Source organism: Ursus maritimus, unplaced genomic scaffold, assembly GCF_017311325.1.
Source record: "Ursus maritimus isolate PB19 unplaced genomic scaffold, ASM1731132v1 scaffold_16, whole genome shotgun sequence".
Lineage (NCBI taxonomy): Eukaryota > Metazoa > Chordata > Mammalia > Carnivora > Ursidae > Ursus > Ursus maritimus.
The window spans coordinates 30,049,859-30,063,344 of record NW_024424008.1 but is presented as its reverse complement, the minus strand read 5'-3'; the positions used below and the strand labels follow the sequence as shown (position 1 = coordinate 30,063,344).

Here is a 13,486-nt window from a genome sequence, read left to right as displayed (position 1 = left end):
CTTTCAAGTCTTCTCCTAGATGCAGTAAATTACCTCTATATACAACCTTCCGTGAAATTATGTGATGCTGAATTCCTGGGCTCTGGGTGGCATCAGAGTAATTATGTATACCACGAAGGCCCCTACCCAGCTTACCTGGTAGGACAAGGGGACCCCAGGCCCAAGGGGGCAGAAATCCTGGTCAACACAGGAATGTGGCATCCATTGCACACTGTGAGTGGCAGAACCAATCCCAAAGCTCCAGGGGCAGCTCCGCCTCCTCCCGAATCACCAAGGACTCACGAGTGGAGTCCTGGGTCCTCAGCACAGATTCATAATCACCAAAGAGGGGACGTGGCAGCCAGCTCAATGGAAGAAGCCCTAGACTGAGATCAGAGGTTTCCAGCTGGCTATTTACCCTAGCCAAATCATGTCTGTGCTTCCTCAGTTGTAACACGCAGCGGTGTGGGCAGATGGTCTTCATGCTCTCTTTGTGATCCACATGGACCCCCGTTTTAAAGGTTACCAACTGTGGTTTAATCAGAAGTCCAAGAAGCATAGTCCATGCATCCTAAATATATTTTATTGAGACTGGAGCATTTACAGTAAAGTACTCATTATGACACATCAGAAAGACTCAAGTTCAACAACTTTTACATTCACAAATACAAATTGTCTTTTGCTCTGAGGCACACAGAGAACAAGGGGAATGGGGGAAGACAAGGTACTGATGGGAGACCCAGACCTAATGGGCCATCTGTGGGTCTTCCCCTGCAGAGAAGGGCCTCCTCTGACTTGGCAGCATTTCTAGATGCCCTCAGCAAGGAGGAAAAGTGACGCTTTCCCCATGAGTCCAGAGCAGGACAAATTATCTGTAGTCTTGCTGCTTTTCTTTCTGGTTCAAAGAATTTCTATGGCAGCATTAAGATGAAACCATTAGCTACTTGACATCACAGAGACAGTAGGCACAGGCCTGGAAGCATTCAACCTGAAAAATCCATCTTGGGATCCATATGGCTTAGAAGCCTCTCTGTCCCATGAAAGTCAAACATTTCAAACATTCTCATAAATAGAGAGTAGGAAGCAGATGATATGACCAAGTTCAGTTTCAATGAGCAGTCAAGAGACCTAAGTGAACCTTGGACAAAGCCCTTCTCCCCAGACCTCGGTTTCCCACTCAGCTCCATATCCATGTTTGCTTTCAAGATCTATCTGGTGCTAGAAAGAAACCTAAAACCAGTGTGCAAATGGCAATTGTTTAGGGTGGGTGAATTTAGTTCTATTCTGCCTGTGTCTCCTGGGTGACAGTGAGTCACTCAGGACCAGACGGAAGGTGATGAAAACATTCAGTCTCTGGAATGAGATTTCTCTGGCATGTTGAGTCCTTAAGGACTATCACGGTGACATAGGTTTCTGAAGGTGACATGTGAGCTGCCAGGGTGATGTTGACAAGTGAGTCGTCTTTGGGGAGCTGGCATGAAGAAGCCTTTTTATTCAGACAACACAGAAAAGTGGCCTGTCTAGACAGCTTGGGAGGATTTGAAGTGTCTAAGTGCAATTATTTCCGGCATGTTGGAGAGCCTGCCCCATCATCTCCTGTAAAGGCAGGGCAATGTTTTACCACCTCTTGTTCCATGTGAGTGCAGGAGAGAAGGAATTATGCCTCCGAGATGAGTTTTGTTCCCCGGCTCATCACGATGGCCGCCATCCGAGACGAGGTACTTCATCCAGGCCTTTCCCACCACTGGCTACAAGATGAGGGCAGTCTGTTGGCTCCATGACAGCCTTCTCCTTGGGTTCCTCTCCCACCTCTTCTTCCACTTCTTCTGGTGGACACCACTCCTGGGTAACAGTTCTCTGTTATGCCCTGTTTCTTGCTTATCTCTACATGGAAAACTGTAATTCAGAATGGAAGGAAGAGTGCGCGCACACGCACACAAAGGAAGAAGTTGCAGATAAATCCACAGCATATTAACGAAACTCATCACCGTTGGCGGCAGAAGGGGGTGGTTTTTGTTTTCTTCTTTGTGTTTTCCTAATTTTCCCAAGTTTTAATAATAATTCTTCTTTAAGAGAACTCAGTAATTCCTCTTTATTTTAAGGGACCAAATTGGTTCTTTCTTGTCATCTATCCAGCCAGATGCCACACCATTGTGATTCATCCTGGCACAGGTCTTCAGAAAGTGAGGCAAAATAAACCTTCCATGTCAGCGGTGGCTCCCTCACTTTTCACTGGCCAATGAACCTTGTTCAAGTACAGTTCTGTGCATTGGGGTCACACTCAAAGTATGACTCAGTTATCCTTTACGAACATTCGGTGGCAGGGAGGATTGTTAGGCAGCTGGCTGAGTCAGCCCTCGTGTGGGCTGAAGCTGTCCTGGGTTTGCTGGCTCAGGGAACCAGGGTGATACACCTCACAGCATTTCTTAGACAGGAATTCATAAACACATGTCTAATTGGTATTTGTCTTTTAGTTTTCACATCAAATGGGGTAGGAGGCTAGACAGTGTTTCCTAGGCAATCAAGGGTCCTATGGCTTCTATAGGACCTTGTTTCCGGCACTGTGAAGGTCATGTGTGAGAGGACAGGCTTTTTTCCAGGCTCTGTCCTCAGGCCCTTTTACAACCTCAGCTGGAGACAGAGCCCTCCCCCTGCCTCTTCCCACCACCCTCTAACTCATTGCCACAGTGGGCTCCACAGAAGACAGGTCTGTCTTCCCAGACTGGAGTTGGGAGGAGGGCAAGAGGTTGCTGGCTAGTGGAACCCTCCGGCCACTGCTCTTCTCTGTCCAAGCCACCCTGAAGGAAGGGACTGGGGAGGGCGGCCTTTCCTCCTGGGGCTTGGGCAGCCTTTGGCACATGCTCAGTAATGCCTTCAGCTCAACCCTAAAGTTCTCGTTGAGCCAGCAGTAGATAAACGGGTTGTAGCAAGTGCTGCTCGTGGCAAGCCAGTGGAAGGCGAAATAGAGGGCATTGTTGGTGTGGATGACCTTGCTGGACAGGAGGAGGACATAGCAGTTGAGGGGGAACCAGCAGAGGGCAAAGAGGACCACCACCAGCATCAGCATCTTGATGGTCTTCTTCTTCTTACGCCGTAGGGCCAGGTACTGCTCTGTGGTCACATCCCCAATTGTGTTGCACAACCACAGCTTCTTGGCCACTCGGGCGTAGGCCACGGAGATGATGAGGAGGGGTAGGATGTAAAGCAGGATGAAGGTGGCCAAGTCCAGGTACTTCCAGAAGAGGTCAGCTGGCTCAGGGAAGTCTGGCAGGCACAGGGAGCGGACAATGTCCTCACTGGTGGCAGGGGAGAGAGGGAGAGACAGAGACAGAGAAACAGAAAGAGGCAGAGAGAGAGAGAGAAAGAAAGAGGAGGGTTTGCCATTAGCGTGGAAAGGCCTCATCCCAAGAAGCACTGCCCTTTCTCCCCCTTGGGCTCCTGGCACATCCCTTAGAGTGCTTTTGCTATAGTGCAATTATTTGATACATTTCTGGCTCTCCGACTAGGCTGGGAGTTCTATAAAGATAAGGAAAACACCTGCTCTCTCTGTGTCCTCTTAACCTTATATTATTCTTGGCCTATAACACAGACCCAGTAAATACTTGTTCAATGAATGAATGTAACAGTGGTATTCCTAGTCTTAGAACTAACTCAACCTGAGAGTACAATGTACTCAGGAAATCTTGGAATTCCTCATTTTACTACCTACTTTCATTCCAGAGGGGAATTAAGGAGTGGGGCAAAGACATGATGGGTTTTAAGAACGTGAGTGGCAAAGCCTGAACTAACATACCTTCAGCCATTCATGTAACAAGTATTTATTTTTTATGGAATGCACCTGGTCCTCTTTGAGGAACCCCCAGAGCAGGGTTAAGAGTGTTAAGAGTGTTAAGACTCTGCAGATTATGACCTGCTGATTGAGGAGGCACGAGCCACCCATGCAGGGTTGGCAAGTATCTCCCTTGGCATCCAACCTCCCACTTTGGCGAAGTGAAAACCCTAGGGCCATTTTGATGGAAGGTGCAGTTTCAATACACTCACACAAAGGAAGCAAAGTCACAAGATTTATTACTTACAAATCCCAGAATGGAGGCACAGGGAGCTGGGGAAAGGGCAGTGCTCTGTCCCGGGGTCATGAGCAAGCAGGAGATAGAGGGCAGGGTTGCAAGCACCTATGTGTGGAAGGTGGTTGGGGCGGCGGTCACTCATTTTTCACAGCCTCGACTCTGAGTGGTCATTTTAGGAGGTGACCCGGGAAAAACAAGGCAGGGACTTGTGGTGGGAATCCTAACCCCGTGTCCTAATCTAAATGTCCAGACTATGGGTATGAACAGGGTTGTCATATTGCAAAACGTCTGAGCAGCAACTCAAAATGGCTGCTTTCTCCTCACACCATGTGGCTTGTTGCTCTTGTCGTATGTGCTGGTGGCCATCACTACTAAAAGAGAGAGAATTCTCTTTGCTTTTGTTAGCAGGAAAAAAACACAAAAGCCCAGCTCCCCATGTGTACGGGCAGATGGGAGTCTGAGTGCTCGGGGATTTGGGTATGTGATTCATTTCAGTATCGTAGAATTTGGGAAGGGAGCCTTTATAAATTACAGTTGACCCTTGAGCAACATAGAGGTTAGGGGTACCGACCCCTGCACAGTTGAAAACCCATGTATGACTTTCGACTCCCCCCAAATTAAACTACCAATAGCCGACTATTGACCGGAAGCCATATTGAAAACATAAAGTTGATTAACACATATTTTGTATACGTATTATATACTGTATTCTTCCAATAAAGTAAGAAAAAGAAAATGTTATTAAAAGCAGAAGGAAGAGGAAATACATTTATAGAGCTGGGCTGCATCAATTGCAAAACCCACACCGTTCAAACGAGTGTTGTTCAAGGGTCAACTGTGGCTGAACCAGCCTTCAGGGCTTACTCTCTTGACCCTGCCTGTGTCACAGAAATGTGTGTTTTTAACTGCACCCCTCAGGAGGAGCAGCACATGGCTACCACACCAGCACTGTACCCCCCTCATCCCCTCAGATCCCCTCTACTGGTCTGGAGCGCCAGGCCGCTAGCTCCCGGCCAACCCTGTGATCTTGTAGGTGCCGAGCTTCAGGGGCCACTGAAATCATTTCCTACAGATCCCCTAAGAGCCACAATAAGAGCCAGAAGGGGCTGGGAGTTTCCATTTTCCCCAGGGAAGCCTGGAATAGGAAAGCCCCGCTCCCTTGCCTCAAGGCCGAATGCACTCTGTTACCTTTGCTCTAGAGTACCCTGTGCAGCTGGCTGTGGCTACCCAAGCCATCCCTCCAACCCCCAAGCTCCCCCTTCCCTTCATCTCTCTCCACTTGCTATCCTACGTCACCACTCCCTCAGCCATGACCCCTGTGAGCACTTCCTTAAAATCACAAAGCATGACCTGTATCTCAGGGTCTGTTTCTAAGGAACCTCATCGAAAACACCTATGGAACTGATGAAAATCACTCGAAGCTCATTCATTCATCCATTCATTTATTCAGTAAGTAAGTATGTGCTGAGGGCTTGTTATGTGGAGACAGTAAGTCAGGTATTAGGTGACAGGAGGGCAGCAAAATCAGACATGGCGCCAGCTCTCCCCAGCCTTACAGTCGAGCCGGGGACAGCACCTTCAGTGAACTAGTAGCACACACGAGTGTTTAAGTAAAAAAAAAAAAAAAAAAAATGAAGTGCTTTGAAAGAAATTCTCGTTCTGTGAGAGCATATGACACAGAAGCCAGAACGGGACGTAGGGGAAGTGGAGCTTCCTGCCTCGGACACACGGACACGGGCATGTTTCGTCCACAGGTCGTGCGAGGGAATTCAAACATCGCCACTTTAGACAAGGCCCGCGTGACCTTGAATCTCAGTCTGTGTGCGTACACTTCCCCAGGGAAAGAAGTTGTTCGCTACTGCCTTGACCTTGCAGATAAACTGGGTGGAGAACAAGGAGGGAGCTAAAGTTGTTGAGAGGAAAAGAGGAGAAAGAGCGGAAGGAATGCTGCAGATAGGCCCGGGCTCAGAAGCAGGAGGTCGGGAGAGAGACAGAGCCAACAGCGGCGGGCAGCACGTACTGGGGAGCTCGCAGGCAGAGGGGCTCAGACTCCCCTCCGTCAAAGTCCTTGGAGGCCCCAGGCTGCTCCTTGCTAGTTAACTCACCTGTACTTTTTTTCTTTTGAATTTTTTTTATTTTTATGTTAGTCACCATACAGTACATCCCTAGTTTTTGATGCAATGTTCCATGATTCGTTAGTTGCGTATAACACCCAGTGCACCATGCAATACGTGCCCTCCTTACTACCCATCACCAGCCTAGCCCATTCCCCCACCCCCCTCCCCTCTGAAGCCCTCAGTTTGTAACTCACCTGTACTTGAAGGTAAATAATTTCTGGCAGATGGCGTGTGGGAGTGAAAAAAACGTAGCCATGGTCCAGATGACTGTGACGTAGATGGCACCTTTTGTGATGGAGATCCGGGGTTTTAACGGATGCATGATGACCTGGAAAACAAGGAAAGTGTGCATCGCCGGCTGAAGAAGTTCTGAAGCAGACGGAGTCCTGTGTGGCATCGCGGTAAGGCAGGTAAGTCCTATTTCTCGAGAGGCACCCCTTCTTTCAGGATGAAGCCCCTGGGCTGCCCCGGCCCCACAGCTCCCCTCCAGGGTGTCGGCTGGACTCAGAGGTCTCCTGTCGCTCATATGTGGCAGAACCAGGGTGCAGCGAGGGGACGGGGCAGGGGTGGAGTAGGAGGTCCGCTTGTGTGACAGCCACAAGGCCAGCAGAGGAAAAAGCCATGGTCAACTCCACCTTGGGATCTGATCACGCCCTGCCCCCCCCCCCAATTAGGTTATGGAGGGCTCTGAGAGGGTCTGAGGTGACAAACGTGGAGAGGAGACTCTCCCCACCTGTCATGCGAAGTTGCACTGACATTTATTTAAGGGTTCACAACACTGGTGATAAAATTCTCTGATTTGTTTATTTAAACTATTGCATTTATTGCTAAAATTGCAGTGGGGTCCGGTTTTCCCATGCCTATAGTAAAGCTGGGTTGTAGGCTTTGGGCTGAAAGGCATCTTGGAATTTCTACAGTATGACAATCCATCCTCCTGAAAGGTTTAAGTCAAGACTTGGGAATTTCAAGGCATCCTCATTTTAAGAGTAAGAGCATTATTTCTTGAAAAAGGCATCCTGAGACGGGTGACTCCAAGGTCAGGGGGAGAGGTCATGAAGAGCTGCCACTGCCAAAGATGTCGTCCAAGGATACAGTGAACACTCTGGCTGCATCCCCCCAAATTTTTCTCGTTTTTTTCTAGGTTTTATGGGAGGAAATGACTAGGCTTTAGAAGCTGCTCAGCACATCCCCCTTCTGGATTTTGTCATCTCTGCCCCTCACACTCCCTCCTTGTTCGGATTGCTGAAGGAAGTGAGAGCCTGGGTCCGAGGCCTGGACATCACTCGAAGATTTCAATGGCTTTGGGACAGGGCCCTATTTCTTGGGTTTATGTCACAGCAATATAGTCAATGTGGGCAAGACTTATCCCCTTGTTCCTCAGACTGACCCGTCTTTGGCCCAAGGGTCAACTGTCCCTTAGCTATGTTAAATGGGTGTAAGCACAGGCCAGGTAAAGGTGATCCAGAGTCCCTCTTGTTGAATGAGGGGAGAAGGTTAAGAAAAGGCAGAAAAATATTTGTATGCAGCCTTTTCAGATTTTCCCCAAAGCATTTGCAATATAAATGCCAAAATGATGGAATTTCAGGGCCAAAGAAATCTCATAGTTTGCCAACCCCAGATCCTTACCAGATGATGAATGTCCTCTAAAACACCCCTATCAAGTGTCCCCAGCCCTTGCTTAAAAATGGCCAGGAAATGAAACTCATTACCTCCCCAGGCAGCTTTGTTGTGTTAGAAAATTCGTTCTCATACTGAGCTGTGTCTTTGAATCTGCATCTTTGAAGCCTCTCTCCCTTGGTCTTTGTTTGCACCTCTTGGAGCTACTGAGAATAAATCCTACCCTCTCTTTGTCCTGCTGGCTCTTATGATGCTGGCCTTGTAGGTGCCCCTGAGCCTTCTCAGAGTAGGGGGGGCTAGTGATCAGAGCAGAGGCTTGAAGCCAGACAGACCTCAATGCTAATCCTAGCTGCATCATTCACCAGGCAGGTGATCTTGGGAAAGCTAAGCGTGCACTCTCCTGAGCTTCCATTCCTCGATTCAGCACAGACCTAAGGCTGCAACATGGATTTACTATGTTAGCACCTGCGAGGTTCTTGCCACGGAGCCATCCTCTTCCAGGATAGGCACGCCCAGGCCCTCGTTGGTTTCCTTAACCATATCCACCCATGTGCGTCTGATGGGGCAGGACAGTGAGCAGGGCCTTCCTGCCCTACCCTGAGGCCTGCTCCTGCCGCCTGGACACCCGAGCTTGTCCTCCTCAATAACTGGGACCAGGGAGTATCTATCTCCCTTGTCTCTTCCCTGCAATGATTTGCCAATCTCCTTTCATCTGCGATTTTCAGGTTTGCTTTTCTACCCCCCAAACAAGCTCATTAACTTCTGAGACACAAAATGGAAGCAATGAGCCTTTGTTGGAACAAACTGGGAATAATGACTTTTTGTAGCACTCAGCACACATGTTTTAAAATGCCTCATCTAAGTGCTCTTACTGGCCAATACGAAGACAAATACACTTATTGGAAAATGTGCTAAACAGTGTCGTGAGGGACCCTGCAGTTCCCTGAGAAGCAAAGCCTGAGGGGGAAGGACAGGGTGTTGGGGGTAGGTGCCCTCACCTGGTGGCGATCAACAGCAATGGCCGTCAACGTCAGTGCTGAGACGTGCAGGGAGCAGTACTGGGCAAAGCGGCTGACATGGCACATGCCTTTCCCGAACACCCATGTGCTGTTCACAAAGCGGACCTGGAAACCGGCCCACAGAGTCAGAAGACAAACAGGCCTTGACCCTGACACCCACCCCCCGTGGCCTCTGAGGAGTATCCCTCAGGAGGCTTCTTCCAGCTCCTCCCTTCCTCCATTCTACCTACTCAGTTGTGGGTCACCCATGATGTTCTCCAGTGTGACTCACTTTCAACCACTCGATTCAACAAAACCTAATCATATTGCTGGAGCCAAACCTTGTGAGGTGTCAGGAGAGCATGGGAATCCGTGAACTTTGGACTTGGACTTGCTGCCTCTGCTAGTTTCTAGCTGTGTGACTTTGGGCAAGGTATATAGTCTCTCTGAACCTCAGTTTCCTTATTTGCAAAACAAGGCTTAAAAATCTCTACCTTGTACGCTTATTGTAAGGATGAAGGTTTTAAAAAGTCTATAAAGGGTAGAATACCATGTCCGGCAGATTGGTAGAAAGATATTATTAGAAATAAATAGTAGCTATTTTTCTGGTAATAATAAAATCCATTCTTAGCCCACATGAGTTCAGACTTAATAGGAGAGACACATCTGAAAAATCATAACACAGTGTGGGGGCTGTGCTCTCTAATGTTGACTAAGCAAACCTTGCAATTTCATCGGGGAAGGGGATCGAGGGGCCTGGAGAGGGGGTGGGCAGGGTGGGGAGAAGACAAGCTCCAGGACAGCGCGGGGCCCTGGGAGCAGGCCCAGGCCTCGTCCCACATCACCCAAGGCTGCCTGTTCACTCCCTCAGCGCTCCAGCCTCTCCTGAGTGATGCCCCACACCCAAGAAAGATCAAGCGCTGATTCTGAACGAGTCTGGGGAGAGCACTCAGCTATCTCAGGCTGCAAGAAGGAAAGCATTCAATGCCCTACAGAAGGCCTGCACGAAGGGCATGGGGGCCACAAGCTGGGGTGGGAGGGGGCTGACAGAGAGAGGAAAAATGATAGAGAAAGAAACAGAGCAAGTCAGTTGGACAGAAAGAATGTCATGCAGTGATTTACAACAGAGGATTTGCCCCTTACGACTGTCACCCGGGACAAGGCTCTTAGGCTCTATGAGCTTCGCCGTCCTCATGGGTAAAATGGGCGAACCATTGTCACGAAAATCAAACAAGAGGTAACACGCGGAAAGTAGGTAGATCAGTGCTTTGTACAGAAGAAGCACTTACCACGATGAACTACCCTTGTTATGACATATGCGACACTTGAGAGGAGCTTTCAAGAGTAAGTAGCCTTTGTAGCTGGGGCTGTACTTGGCCCGCAGTCGGAAATCCCAGGCCCTGTCTGAGGAATAAGCAGTGGGATGGTTTAGCCGGACCGTGTGGAAGAGAGTCGTGAGGGACGACGAGTGTGGCCAGATGCTGAACTAGGACAGCAGACCGTAGCTTTACTCTCTCTGGGGTTGGCGGGTAGCAGCCATACGAGGCTTTCGAGCAGTCCGTTAACATTATGGAGCTAGACATCCTTAGCGACTCCTACTTCTCACCTCCCACATTCCATACATTACAGAGCCAACCAGGGCTGCCTCTCAATGGCTTTCAGATCCATTTCCTCTTCCCCAGTCCCAAGGCCCCGGCCCTCGTGGAGTGCCCCACCATTTCTCACTCGGACCGTTTACAGCCTCCTAGCGGCTTCCCCTGCCCTCCGGTCTTGTCCACTTGCCATTCAGCCTTCACACCACTGATGGTAATTTTCTTAACTAAAAATCAGATTATTGTCACCTTCCCACTTAGCATCACCTTGGCCCTCAGGACAGACCCAGATGCCTCTGGAGTATCCAGGCCCATTCCCAAGCTGGCCACAGCCTTCCTTTGTGGCCCATCTCCACCTGTCTCCAGCTCCCGCACACACCCCCACTGCGCTTCCTGCCTCACTCCTCACTCCAGCTGCCACCGCTCCTGCCTCACTGCTCCAGATCCATCGAGCCACTCAACATCCCCTCAACACACCATGAGCTTTGATGCCCTTTGCCTTTGTTCTCCGGGTCCCTCTGTCTGCATGGAATGTTCACCTCGACCTGGAAAACTGCCCTTCCAGGCCCCTTTGAAATGTCACGTTCTTTGTACAGTCTCCTTTGACCCTCTCCTGGGCCTCTGGCAGGACGGAGTAAGTGATTCTCTCCTCCAGCTCCCACCACACTCCGTGCACGCCTCTGCCATGGGAATTGTAACTGTTTGCTTTTCTCTCAATGACCAGAGCTGAACTTCATGCTCACCGTCGTGTGTAAAGCGGACAGGAAAGGAGACCAGGGAGGAAGAATATTGTCACCAGCTCGCAGGAAGACAGGATGCCTTACATTAGAAGACCCTTCCCCAACCCTTTCATCCTCCCTGCTGGCCAGCACCTTGTAAGCTCTGACAAGAGTTTAGATTGGGGCAGTTCCACGGGTCAGGTTCAAAGCCAAGCTGTGCTGGGTTATCTTGGGAGGAGTTCTGGGTTCTCAGGACCCTGCCACTTCCTCTCTTGCAGAATCATCCAATGCAGGACTTGTCAGGTCTCAGCAACAGCCTAGGCTGGGGTCCATGGCTTCTCTCCCTCCCCTCTTGTGTCTGCTGAAGATTCATTCTGCATCCTTCTCTGGGCAGCATTTCTCATCCTGGGTGGCCCAGCCCAACCCCAGCATTGCAGACTGTCAGGATAGAAACCAAGGGTTGGGGGGCAAGCCAAGGGGAGCCAGGGATAAACTCTCTTGTGCTTCAAGGTAACAGGGGGTAGGGGATGGGGTAGGTATTGGAAGCCCTTTTGTCCTTGGTTAGTGACGAGAAGATTCTGAGTAGCCAGGAATCGATACATATTAGCTGGCCAGAGAGCAGGAAAAGTCCATGGTTTGGAGTAGTGGAAGCTTAACATGGTCCTCATGAGGTGGCTTAGTGGACAGACCCCTGGACTTGAGTCAGGAAAGTAATTCTTATCCTGGCTCTGCCAATTACTAGCTAAGTGACTTTGGACAAGGGACTGAACCTCTGTCTGTGCCTTGGTTTCCTCATCTGCAAAATGCAATGTTCTCATAAGTGAGGACAAAAGAGAGACTGTAGTTTTAAAATGTGAGATTCAGCAGGATGTTCACACAGGTGGATGGACTCGTGGGAGTTCACGCTCTTCCTTTGGCGTGTCTATTATTTCTAATTGAGAGTGTGTGTGAGACAGACAGAGAGAGGTGTGAACAGATACTACTTTGGTAATAACTCACATAACAATAAGGTTATTCCATAAAGTGAAAAATCATAACTCATGCTACAGAACCCTAAGGGATAACGAACCGTCATTAAACTGTTCAGTCCTAGCCCTCACATCCCACACTACCCAGGAGCACCACACTCCCAGGTCACGGAGGGACGGAAATGGTACCACTAAGCCGAGCAGCCGGCATGTGGAGGGGAGCCTCATCTGCCGCCCACGTGCACGTGCCCCCAGCCTGGTCCTGGGACCCAAGCCCACCTCATCCCCATCTCTTCCCCAACACACACTTCCTACCACAGGCTCACAGTCAAACCACAAAAGAGAAAGGCAATTTAAGTGGTCCAAGAAAATGCACGTGAGTTTCCAGTAACAATTAGTAATTGTTTGATATTGCAGCTGTGGCACAAAGCAGCATCTTAGGGTGGCGGTGAAGGGGGGCACTGAATGGGCTGGACTTCGGGGATGAGGGGTGACTTAGCAATCCCTGCCAACATTTCCAGGAGCTTCCATATACTGCTTGATATCAAATAGCCCAGTGCCCAATGATATTAAATAGGAAGTGGTCATTCGCTCCTGGGTGACTGCAGACACTCCAGTCATTGACCCCAGTGCCCCCAGCTGCAGAAGCTCAGGCTCAGAAGGTGATGAGACAGAGACAGAAGAGAGAGAGAGAGAGGACAGAAAAACAAAACCACAGACAAGGACAGGAAGAGAGGGAAAGGGGAGCATAGAGACCGGGAGGGAAGGACAGTCACAGGGAGGGAAAAAGATGCAGGCACAAAGAGAAAGAGACAGCAAGGAGGGACAGAAAGTCTGCAAGACAGAACAGAGGACAGAGTTGAGACTTGAGCGAGGAGGGCAGAGGGGAAGGAGCCGGAGAGGCGCAGCCAGCCAGCCCCAGGGAAGCCGGAGGAGGAGAACTGTGTGGCCCGAGGAGAGGGGCCGGGGGAGCCGGACGGGAGGGCACGGAGGGCCGAGGAAGTAGAGCCGCGCCCGCCGAGGCAGGCGCGAGCCGGGGCCTCACCAAGGTGAAGGGCGTGTTGAGCAGCGTGATCATGATGTCGGCGACCGCCAGGTTGACGATGAAGAGGCTGGTGGCCGAGTGCATTCGCTGGTTCTTGAAGATGACATGACAGACCAGGACGTTGCCGAAGAGCGAGAAGACGATGATGAAGGAGTAAGCCACGATGAGCAGGGCTTTCACCGTGGGGTTCTGGGACTCGGCCCCGTAGCGCCTCCGGCCCACAAAGTTCTGCCAGTCGGAGAAGGTGTAGTTGCTCCAGAAGAAGTGCGAGGCGTTGGGCACGGCCAGGGCCGCCTCCAGGCCCGGCTCTTCGGCCCGGCCCTGGGGGCGCTCGGCGGCTCGCACCAAGGGGAGCAGGCAAAGCAGCACCCCGCGCGGGCCCAT

General features: G+C 50.3%; 1 protein-coding gene across 1 annotated transcript; it reads right to left on the bottom strand.

The window, feature by feature from the left end:
• Window positions 1-546: 546 nt before the first annotated feature.
• GPR83 (G protein-coupled receptor 83) lies at window positions 547-13,486 on the bottom strand. The gene is made up of 4 exons (XM_008688418.2): window positions 13,103-13,486; window positions 8,779-8,904; window positions 6,358-6,491; window positions 547-3,275 (listed from the first exon to the last, which is right to left on the bottom strand). The coding sequence occupies exons 1-4, from the start codon at window positions 13,484-13,486 to the stop codon at window positions 2,651-2,653; spliced, it is 1,269 nt and encodes a 422-aa protein (XP_008686640.2). The 3' UTR covers window positions 547-2,650.